The sequence below is a fragment of the Belonocnema kinseyi genome, chromosome 4 (genome assembly GCF_010883055.1).
Source record: "Belonocnema kinseyi isolate 2016_QV_RU_SX_M_011 chromosome 4, B_treatae_v1, whole genome shotgun sequence".
Taxonomy (NCBI): domain Eukaryota; kingdom Metazoa; phylum Arthropoda; class Insecta; order Hymenoptera; family Cynipidae; genus Belonocnema; species Belonocnema kinseyi.
In genome coordinates this window covers 46,319,899-46,332,254 of record NC_046660.1, presented here as the reverse complement: position 1 = coordinate 46,332,254, position 12,356 = coordinate 46,319,899, and the positions used below count along the sequence as shown (strand labels likewise).

The window sequence follows — 12,356 nt, the reverse complement described above, 5'->3', positions numbered from 1 at the left end:
TAGGTATACTTTTGGCAATATTCTGTAATTTTTTCATTTGATAATATTTAAAAACAAGCCGGTGACAGAGATTGTCCGAGAACATCTTGGAAAAAAAATTTCTGGTGTTCACTCTATCTCGCTCGGAAATTATCGGAAATCAAAAACCATTTGAATTTAGTCGAAATATTATCAAATCCTCCCCCCAACGTTCTCTGATTTTTTTGCATTAAAAATTTTTTGGTGGTCATTTAAAGTGTAATCTGCTATTTTCCACGAAAAATTCAACTATTTTGGGGGTGGAAAACACCCTTAATGTAAAAAAAATTTTATCTAAACGTTAGGGGGAGGTATTTTATATGTAGAAAATGTGTACCAAGTTTGAATTGAATCGGTAAAGTAGTTTTGAAATGGCAGTGAACACGGACTTTGAAAATGTAGTTTTGAGAAAAACGCGTTTAAAGTTTTAGTAGCCCGCAGCTGTCAGTACTGTAGACCTAGAGGACAGGAGACTGACTAGACAACAACTTCGAGAGTTTTGCTTAGATCGATTTAAAATTTTGGGAGTATATTCTTGAAATGTCTAACAATAATAAAAGCAAAAAAAATCGATTTTTTGAAAGTGCAAACCTTCACCCTCCCCTTAATTAAAAATTTCACTATAAAATAAAAAGTTCGACTATCTACTATATATTGAACAAGGTCGAACATATAATTCAAATCACAAGTTACAAAAACTTTTATTATAAATGTTCTTAACACTCGACATTTTTTGGAAATTCTGCGATAATTGTTAGACTACTTAAATATTGTCTATAATTCTAAACAAAGTTTAAATTATATAAATTTCAATAAATTATAAAATGTTTGTTTACAACAATTTTGAATTTAGCATTATCCTTTGCTCTCAGCTCCCCTATATGTAATTTCCACTCGCCCCCCAGCAACTTACTTTACACATTGTCCCGATTCCGGAAAACCCGAGAGCAGATTAAAGGTGACAACCCTGTATTCCTGTATGTCGTTTACGGTAGTAATTATTTATACTAAATTTTCTAGATTATTATTTTAAAAAATTCCAGAAGGTATCTAGAGAAAGGAGAAAAGTAGAAAATGTAGAAAGTTCTGGAAAGGAACGAAGCAAACCGATTTGAGCCGATTTAGCCCGATTGAACTCGATTCCCAAAGTGTAAACAATCTTGTCTGAGTCTGTCCTTGGGAGTTTTCAAAACAAATAATAAGCTCAAAGCTCGCCATACGCTCAGAAGTGTGGAGAGTAAAATTTGGTGAAATTTATTTCCTCTTGAAAACATGTTCGGGGTGAGTATTTTCCTACTTATTAATTTGTAGCTCTTTATTTACAATTATTATTTACCGATTTATCTGCTGATTGTGTGATCTATATTTTTAGGTGATTCAATTTAATTACGTGAGTTTTAAAAGCAGTCGATTTGTTGACTTCCACTTTTTAATTTACTTTCTCGTTATTTTTTATAGGTTTTTTTAATGATGGTAGAATCTGTATTTCGTGACCTAAATTTAGAGAAATAATGGGTTAAATTACATTGATGTTATTTTTACTCGATATTTTTCATCGATTTATTGGAAATTTTAAAACTAAATTATTCAGGGTTTCTAAAGGTCAGAAAAATTGGTTTAAAAAGTAAAAGAGTATAAACGAATTTTCGATAAACTGAAAGTTGAAACTAATTTTATTATTTCGCTGAAAAATCGACAATTTTGTAAAATAGTCATTCTTGTTGGTTAAAAACTTAATTCTTCTGAAAATGCAACTATTCCATTTTTAGTTGAATTTTTATCTGTTGAATTTGTCTATTTTGGTAGAAAAATAGTATTTTCGTTTCCTTAATTAGTATTTTTTTATTGAAGGTTCATAAATCATATTTTTAGTTTAAATTTTTTTCTTTAGCTGAAAATTTAACTGTTCAATTTTTTGTTGGCAATTTATCTTTTGTTATACAAATTTTATCTTTTCGGTTGAAAATTAATTATTTTTTCTAGTTGCAAATTCAGCTCTTTTGTCAAAAATTTGTCTTCCTGTAAGAAACTAATTTCATTAGTTGACGAATCATATTTTTTGTTAAAAATGAACTTCTTAGGTTGAAAAATGAACAATTTTGTTAAAAATTCGTTTTTTAAAATAATATTTATATTTTTTAGTAAAAAATGCATGTATTTTGATGAAAATTGGTCTGTTTTAGTAGAAAATTAATTTTTTCATTTTAAGATTAAACTATGTGGTTGAAATAAATTTTTTTTTGTTGAAGGTTTATCATGTTAGATAAAAATTCATTTCTTTAAGTGAAAATTCAACTTCCATTTTTTGTGCATTTTTTAAAATAGAAATTAAATATTCTTTATTACAAATTTATCTGTGTGGTTAAATATAGAACTATTTCGATGAAAATTTATTTTATTTATTCAAAAATTAATTTTTTCCGAAAATTTAACTATTATATTTTAAGTTGGAGATTTATCCTTTTTAGTTGAAAGTTCAACTAATTTGTTAAAAACTCCACCTTTTTTAGTTGAAAATTCATGCATTTTGTTGAAAATTGGTCTTTTTTATAGAAATTTAATATTTTTAGTTGAAAATTCACCTGTTTGGTTGAAAATGTAGCGCCTTGTAGAAAATTTAACTATTTAATTTTAAGTTGAAAAGTTCTCTCATTATTTGAAAAATAACCTTTTTCGATAAAATTTTATTCATCTGAAGGAAAATTGAATTAATTTGTTCAAGAGCCGTTCTTTGTTGTTAAAAATCTATTTTTCTCATTAAAAATTATTATAGTAACTAATTATAATATTAGCTATTCTATTTTCGGTTTAAACTTCATCTTTCTTCTTTCAAAATTCATTTTTTTTTTAATTTGTCTTTTGGTAGAAAAAATTGGTTTTAAAATTGGAATTTTTCAGTTCAAAATTTATGTATGCTCTTGATTTTTTTTGTTTTTTTTTGTAGAAAATTAAAACATTTACTTGAAAGTTAAAATATTGAGTCAACAATTCATTTGCATGGTTAAAAGTTCATCATTTTATCTCAAAAGTTATTTTATTAACCGAAAATTTCAATATTTAATTTTTTTGTGGAAATTTGACTTTTTAAGTTAAAAAAGTTTTTATTTGATTGAAAATTCGTATTTTTCTTTTAATTCAACTACTTTTGTCTGACAATTAAAATATTTTTAGTCGAAAATTAATCTGTTTGTGTTAGAAAATAAACTATTTGGTGGAAAATTAATGTATTTCTTTACGCAATACCATTTATAAAATTCTCTATGTCCCAACGAATATTTAAAATTGAATTTATAAACAACAGGGTGTCCGCTGGACCGTAAAATGACAGTGAATTTTTTTTACTGGGAATTTTACAACTTTGTAGAAGAAAAATCTGTCCACGTTCGATTTTAACAGTTTTTAAATAATAAGTTAAATTTTTATGTTTTCAATTCTCCTATTATTTATCTTACAAAGTGTAATTCAAAATTTTTTTACGTTAAAAATTTTCCATTCAAAATTTTTATTTTAAAGCTTATATTTTTAATTTGAAGAATTTTTAAATGATTTCTTAAAGACTTGAACAAATAAAAAATAAAAGCCTTAGTCATTAAACAAATGTAAGCTTATATCTATTTTTAACTTAAAAATAACTTCATAATAATATATTCTTGATTAAAGGATTTTATTACATTTAAAATATTCAATTTTTAACCCATTCAATTTGAATTTTTTAATTCAAAAAAAGATTAATTATTGAATTTTTAGTAATATTTAAATTTTTATTTAAGACAAGTAAATTGAAAGCAAATATTTAAAAGTAAAGAATCTTTAACTGAATTTTTTGGCATAGAAAGCCTGGAATCATTAAAATTCCGAAGAGCCTTTCGACTTTGAACGTTACAATTTTAATTCTTGTATTTAAAAAATGCTTAATTTGTGAGTGAAATTTAAAAATTTTCATGTATAATTTACAAATGAACATGTGTAGAAAAAATTTAAGTAATTTTAAGAGATATTTAGGAGTTTTAAAAGGTTAAAAATTTTCACGCAAATTTTAGAAAGTTTTCGGAAAATCTTCTATAATCTTTTTGAAAATTTTGTTTAAATTTTTGAAAAACTATTTAAATATTCTCTTACAATAACTTTTCAAAATGAAAAATGATTAAGTTTGAATCTTTTCAAAACCTCTAAATATCTCTTAAAATTACTCGAATTGCGTTTGCAAATTATACATGTTCAATTGTTATTTATACACCCAAATTGTGAAAAAATGTTCTAAAAATTCCAGGATTTACTAAAAATTGTAGAAAAAAATCAATTCATTTTGACAGATATTTAGAAGTTCTGAAAAAAATTCCAAAATAATTTTAAATTAAAAAGAAATTTAAAATAACTTCCAGATTTCTCAAAATTTTGAAGCTTTCCAAGGATGTTTAAACTATTTAAAAAGAAAATAATTGAATTTCTAATTTAAGAAGTGTTCAGTTAAAATTTTTTTTCAATTTTTCAATATTTAATGTTTCTAGCTTAAAATTCCTGAAAATTATATAATTTTGAATATTTTAAATTTCATTGGTTGATTCTTTAATTTAGAGCATTGCAAATAATAACGTGGATTTATATTTTTTATATTGAAAAATGTTAGTACCTTTAATTTTATACGCGTAAATTATTGAGCATTTGAATACAACATTTTTTAATCCTTTTTTTTAAATTTCATTGACCCTGAAGAATGTTTGCGAACCGGGAAAAAACCGGGACAAAACCAGGAAATGACCGGGAATTTATTTCGTCGATTAAAACGGCCACCGTAAACAAACTTTTTTTCCATTAACATTATTGATCTCCTAGGCATAAGGCTGTTTTTACACCTGAATGAAAAATTTATAACAGTCAGGTAAAATGAAAAAATAGTAAGGGAAAATTCACGGAATTTTGAAATTGGGATTTTATAGCAAAATTGTCATTAATTTTTTTAATTGATTGTATCTGGGTGAATTTCGATGATTTTCTCATAAAAGCTTATCACATGCTCTTGATAATTCGCATTCTAGCGGTTCCACAACCTGTCGAATAACTTCCATATTTGCGTTTAGTAGGAATGCATTCCTAATCCGGATTAGAATTTAATTAGAAGCTTAATAACACCGAATGTCCGGCAATCTTTCACATTACTAGACATTTTAAACATTTTAATTTATTTTATAATAATATTTATACTTAGTTTATTTTTAACTGTTAGCATATGAATCGGAAGAGGGAAATTTTGCTATGAAGATTTTTCATAGAGTTGACAGAGGAGCATATTTGCGTTTTCATCTTTTCATCTGCGGAATTTTTTTTACAATCTTTTTCGAATTGACAGAGGGTAATTTTTGTTTTCCATATTTTCATTGAGTTAAAAGGGGGAAATTTTTGTTTTTTAATTGTTTTATAAATTGAAAGAGAAATATTTTTAAAGAAATATTTCTATCTGGTTGGAAGAGAAAATGTTGGTTTTAATTTTTTCTGAATTGGAACAAGACCCCTTTTATATTGAAGATTTTTATCGAGTTGGAAGCGACTGAAAAAAATGAAGCTGTCGTGATTATTTCATTAAAATGTTTTCAATAGCTGTGGCAAGCGCAAATAATTAAAAATTTTTAAACTTAAAGTTGTCGAATATTTATTTAAAACTGTACATTTCTTTCTTACGCGGAAGTTTTATACTTTTTTGAGAAACATGAAGTCCGATAAGTGTAAGGAAATACTTACGTAGTCGTTAAGAAAGTTTAAAGTCCAGATTTGGGACTCACGATACTATCGACACTTTTCGACACTTTTTTTAATGATGCGAGCATTTTACTTCTTTTTTAAAAAAAGGACCCTATTGCTACTATTTTCTAAAACTCGTTCTATAATTTAACTATTGTTTCACTTTATCTTCAAACGTATTTTATAAATTCTTCGTTGGTTGGCTAAAATCAAATTTAGGCTATCTGGAAAATCGATATTTTAAAATATGTAAAAGATTTGAGAACATTCCAAAGTATTTTAACTGACTTCGGGGATTTAAAAGAATTTTATAAGGTTTCAAAGCTTTTATAATACAGTGAATCTCTTCAATAGCCCTCCCTTCTATAGCCCTTCCGAGAATTGACGCCGCGCCACAGGTAGGTGTCATAGTAGGTGTGCGGGGTGCGTGAGGTCTGCGGTTGTCACTCAGGCGAGCACTCAAGCGTGAACAAACATAAGCGGAGGGGGCCATAAAGAGTTAGTTACCACCCGCCGTCAGCTCCACAATCTGCGCTATAGAAGAGTTTCACTGTATTTTTAAAAAGTTCCAAAATTTCCTAAGGATTTAAGAGACCGAAGGATTTTAAAAAATTTCAAGAAGTTTCATCAGATTTCACAAGCTTTAAAAAAGTCTTAAGAGATATTACAAATTTCAAGATAATTCAAAGAATTTCAAAATATTTCAAGGGATTTGACCCAAGGTACGACCCGATTTCAAGGGATTTCTATGACTTTCATTGGGTTTATCAGGTATCGGAGGATTTCGAAGATTGAAATATGTTTAAAAAAATTTATAAAAATATTGAAGATTTTAAAATGTACGGGATTTCAAAATTCACGTTAAGAACTTGAAAAAATTTCAAAGGGTTTCAATTATTATAGTGTATTTTAAAAGATTTGGAGGAATTGTCTGATATTTTAAAGAATTCCATAGGATTATAAAAAGTTTCAAGAGATTAAAATTTGTTAACGTTTAAAATGCTTTTGTAAAATTTCAGAAGATTAAAAATATTTATTAAATTTTAAAGGGATTTTACAAATACTTGAGATATTAATAGGATTTCTAAAGAAATTAAAAGATTCTATTAAATTATACGGAATTTGTATATTTTTCAAAGAGTTTGAAAAAGTATTAAACAATTTCAAGAGATTTTAAAGAGCTTCGTTTGATTTTGTGGAACTTGTCGGGATTTTAGAGGCTTGCAAAGATTAATAATTTTTTCAAGAAAATTAATTTTTTTTATCTGAAAAAATAACTATTCTATTCTTGGTTGAAAATTGATGGTTTCTAGTTAAAAATTCAAGTATCTGGATATAAATTTATGTATTTTGTTGGAAATTTGTTGTTTCTGGTAACAAAATAATCTTCTTAGTTAAAATTATTCTTTTTTCCTGAAAAATTCAAAATTTTATTGCATTTTTTCTCTGTTGACTGAAAAATCTTTCTCAGTTAAAAATTCAACTCATGTTGAAAAGTCGTTTCTTTCAGATGCATTTCACTGTTTTTTATTAAAAATTGAAATATTTTTTGGTTGAAATATCAACTACTATATTTCTCGTTCAGAAATAATATTTCTTTGGAATAAAAACCTTATTACTTGGTTGAAAGATATTATTTTGTTCCAAGTTTTTTCTTTGTTTTGTCCAAAATTATTCTAGTTGAAGAGTCATCACTTTAGTTGAAAATTTGTGACATTTAAAGAAAATGTAAATATTTTCCTACGATTCCAGTTGAGCATTAATAGTTTTATTTGAAACTTGATAAGTTTGGTTGAAAATTAATTTTTATAACTGAATATTTAACTTTTCAATTTTTGGTTGAAAATTGATCTTTTTTATTTCAAAATTAGAGTGCTTGGTTAAAAATTGTTCTTTTTTAGTTAAAAATTTAACTATTTCGTTGAAAATGATTGTATTTTGTAGAAAAATAATGATTTTGGTAGAAAATTATTATTCTTTTTTTGAAAATTCATTATTCCGGTTTAGAGTTCGAGTATTCTAGTTGACTATTTATGATTTTAGTTGGAAATTATTTTTTTTTTGTTTGAGAAAAATTCGTCACTTTGGTTGAGAATTTATTTATTCATTCATTTTATTGAAAAAATTTATTTTTTGGTAGAAAATGAATCTTTTTGCTTCAAAATTAAACTATCAGGTGAAAATGTCATCTGGCTTGGTGCAAATGTAATATTTTTACTTGAAGTTAGGAATATGGAGAGTTTTAAATTAAATTTAAAATAGCACTCACATTCATTTGATCTATATAGGCAGTAATTTTTTAATTTAAGAAATGATTAATTATGTTTCAGTTTAGTATTATTATATTATTTAATTAATCAATGGTTCGAATTTATTTGAGAATATCTTGTAATATAATTTGTCAAAGCTTTCTAAATAAAACATAATAATTGAATTCTTAGAAACTGAAAAAAACATTTATTATAAACTTGCGAAACTACATACGAATTTCAAATCGATTGTTTAAAAAAATTCGAAATGTGCAAAGGGCTCTAGGCTATGAAAAACTATACCTGGAAAAACTTGAGGTCATTTGAAAAACCTGGAATCTGTAATTTTTCCCTCTTTTTTCATAGTTAACCCGTGTTCCTGGACTTTTTAAATTAAAATGTGGTTATAAATTAGGAAGGCTCGATTTTCGAAAAAATGGAAAACAAAAGAATTACTTATTATAAACTTTTTCTGAATTAAAATATAGTCAGATTTTAAAGAATTTTCAAGAAAATGTCCAAAAAATGCAAAATAGCAGTTTTCTATAAAATTCGTGCTATTTATTATTTGTTTAAACCATTTTTTTCCTCCAGTAAATCTTGAAAAGTTATCATCTTTCAGAACAAACAATATAAAGTTAATAAATTTTAAGAATAGTACTTCTTGCTTAACATATTCTGAAATTATTTAAACATGTAGAATTTGTATAAAAAATTGTTTCCTATGCAAAGCGTAAAAAGTTATTATTTTCTGGAATTAATGACACACTTAAGAGATTTTTAGAGTAATATTTTTTGTTTAAGTTATTGAGAAATTATTTTAACAATTATTAATCAATCACTGGTGATTTTTCACAGGGAAGACAAAGAAATGTTTTTGAGATAAGGAAATACTAAATAATAAGCGACATAGTGTAAGAGATTTGAAGAAACTTAATTTTCATCCACGTTACCTATGAAAAGGCCCAAATTAGTAATTATAAATTGTTTGAATATTTCCAAATAATTTTTAACAAACAAATATTACTCGTAAAATTCAATAATTGTGCAAGTCATTGCAGAAAAGAATAATTTTTTATGATTTACAGGGAATAAAATTGTTTAAACACATATTAATTGTTTAAAAAATTGTCAAATATTCTTAAAAAAAATATTACTCTCAACTTCTATTGATTGTGTCATTAATCACATAAAATACAGGGTGGCCTCTGGACCAGGAAAACCGGGAAATGACCGGGAATTTGTTTAGACTTGGAAAAACCGGGAAATGACAGTGAATTTTTTTTACTGGGAAATTTACATATTTGTAGGAGAAAAATCTGTCCACGTTCGATTTTAACAGTTTTAAAATAAACAGTGGGATTTTTATGTTTTTCAATTATAAAAAATAAAATACTTTGATGTTAAAAATTTGGGATAAAAAACATTTTTATTTAATAAATAATTTTTTTTTAATTGTCTGTACTTAGGTAATAAAAAGTGAACAAAATCGATTTGAACAAAGGATTTTAAACAAATTGAAAATTAAAGAAATTTCAGATTTTAACGTTAAAACTTGAACGGTTTCAATTTGAAAGTCTTAGTCATTAAACAAATAACCTAAAAGTAACTTCATAATAATATATTCTTAATTAAAGTAATTTTTGAAATTTATAATATTGTTTCAGTCCAAAATATTCAATTTTTAACCCAATCAATTAAAAAATTTTAATTAAAACAAAATTTAATTATTGTATGTTCAACAATATTTGAATTTTTATTTAAAATAAGTAAATTGAAACCAAATATTTAAAAGGAATGAATCTTTAACTGAATTTTTTGACATAGAAAACCTGGAATCTTTAACATTTCGAAGAGCCTTTAAACTTTGAACATAACAATTTTAATCGTTGTATTTGAAAAATTCTTAATTTGTAAGTGAAATTTTTTAATTTGGATTTATAATTTATAAACTTGTTAAATATTCTCTTAAAATAATTTTTCTAAATGAAAAGTTATTTTTAATTTTCCTAGGAATCTTAAAAAAAAGTTTTTATTCTTTTGAAGCCTTTCACAATTTTTGAAAAGAATCTAATTTTTTTCTTTAAAATCTGCGAAAATCTACATTTTGTTTTATATTAGGCTATCATTTCAAGTTTTACATTAAGTTTGAATCTTTTCAAAACTTCTACATATCTCTTAAAATTACTCAAATTTCGCCTACAAATAGTAAATGTTCAGTTGTTATTTATACATTCAAATTTTGAAGAAACGTTTTAAAAACTTCAGGATTTTCTGAAAATTGTAGAAAAAAATCAATTAATTTTGACAGATATTTAAAAGTTCTGCAAAAATTTCTAAAATAATTTTAAAATAAAAAGAAATTTAAAACAACTTCCAGATTTCTCAAAATTTTGAAGCTTGCAAAGGATGTATACATTATTTAAAAAGAATATAATTGAATTTATAATTTAAGAAGTTTTAAGTTAAAATTTTTTCAATTTTAATATTTATTGTTTCTAGCTTAAAATTCCTTAAATTTTAAAAATTTTGAAAATGTTAAAGTTCATTGATTGATCTTTTAATTTAGAGCATTGAAAATGATAAGGTGGATTTATATTTTTTTATATTGAAAAATGTTAGTACCTTTAATTTTATACACCTAAATTATTGAGCATTTGAATACGAAATTTTCAAATTCAAAACGTTTAAATTTCGATTTTAAAAGTTCAAAATTCAACAGTTCCACTTTGAGTGCTTTCATTTAAAGCTCAGTTTTTATAACCATAAGTGGAAAATTTTGTAGCTTTAGTGTTCCATTTTTTAAATTTCATTGACCGTGAAAAATGTTTGCGAACCGGGAAAAAACCGGGAAATGACCGGGAATGTATTTCGTCGATTAAAACGGCCACCCTGAAAATAATAACGTTTAACGCTTTACAGGGTAACAAATTATCAAAGAAAATGAAAATTCTTAAAATAATTATCTAATATTCTTAAAAAATATATTTGTTTTAAAATTCGTTAATTGTGTCATCAATTGCAGAAAATAAAACTTTTTATGATTTGAGAAAGAAAAAATGGTTTAAACAAATAAAAAAATATATAAATAATTACCAAATATATTAAAGAAGAAATACAATAATAAAGATAATAATAAGCTGATATTTTTTCAGGATTAACGCGGAAAAACTGTTTAAAAATAATAAGAATTGCTCAAACAATTTAAAATTAATTAAAAAATACTTAGAAACAAAATGGGGAATGGGTCGACTTTCAAAAATTGAAAGAAGTATTTTTGTCCACTCTGACTCCCTATTTTAAAAATGTTTCATGACACTAGTTTATTGCTTTTTTTCCAAAAATTGTACTACTGTTGACACTATTTTGAATTTCTTAAGTGACTCTAAAGCCTGAGAGTCTGAAAATACAATTTAAAATTATCCCGAAAGAAATTGAAATACGAAGGATCTTTTTATTTTGTTTTAGTTGCTCAAGGATGATATCATCCTAGTTTGTGGCCTTTGTGGCTCTGAAATTCCCGTTATTGGATTAAAAAAGCACACTGACGTATGTAAACCTACCAGAGAAATCGGAGATGAAAATGGATTCGAGGAGTTCAAAAAAGTCAAAAAAGAGAAAAAAGCCAAAAAGGCCAAAAAGCCCAAAAAGGCCAAAAAGGTAGGAAATGCGAAAAAATTCGAAAATGCTAAAAAAGTCGAAAATTCCAATAAGGTAGAAATTGAGAGAGAAGTAAAAAAGGACAAAAAAGTGGAAAATGACAAAAAGGTAGAAAAAGACAAAAAGTTGGAGGAGAACAAAGAAGCAGAGATGGTAGAAAATGAAGGAGAAATTGTCCGAGAAAAGGAGAGGATTCTAAAAGAAAGCATTCAATTTTTATTTGAATATGGACGGAAATTCATGAGAGTAGCAAAGGGAACGGATGAATCAACTGACAAGTCGATTTAGTTTACGAAACTGAAAGAAAGGAAGTTTTTGTTGTTGTTTTTTTTTCTGAGAAAGAATAATTATTTTACTCATTAACGTATTTTTGTTTTGGTGGATGTATAATTTATTTCTTTATTTTTGCAATTGACAATTAAGTTTTGTTATTAAGAATATTACTGTTACCAAATAGGTGCAATCAACCAAAAAATTATATTTATCTAGTAAATAAATCGAAGTAATAATTTAAAAATGTGCTTTCTTCTTTATTCGTTACATATATTTCTTAATCAGGTCTCTTAATTAGGTTTTATTCGTATTTACCATAATTGCCTTCCATTTTCAGAAAGCAGATTTGTATTTCAGGGTTGCCCCACTGGACCGGGAATTTTTTGAAAACGAGGAAAACAGGGGAATGACAGTGAATTT

General features: G+C 25.4%; 2 protein-coding genes across 2 annotated transcripts in view; one reads left to right on the top strand and one right to left on the bottom strand.

Moving 5' to 3' along the window:
• The window catches only part of LOC117170874 (metabotropic glutamate receptor 2-like), a 139,911-nt gene that overhangs the window by 5,948 nt on the left and 121,607 nt on the right, over positions 1–12,356 (bottom strand). The window lies entirely within an intron of this gene.
• Positions 931–12,180, top strand: LOC117171445. Its single transcript, XM_033358780.1, has 3 exons — positions 931–976; positions 1,062–1,299; positions 11,472–12,180. Exons 2-3 carry the CDS (start codon positions 1,291–1,293, stop codon positions 11,949–11,951), a joined length of 489 nt encoding a protein of 162 aa, XP_033214671.1. The 5' UTR covers positions 931–976; positions 1,062–1,290; the 3' UTR covers positions 11,952–12,180.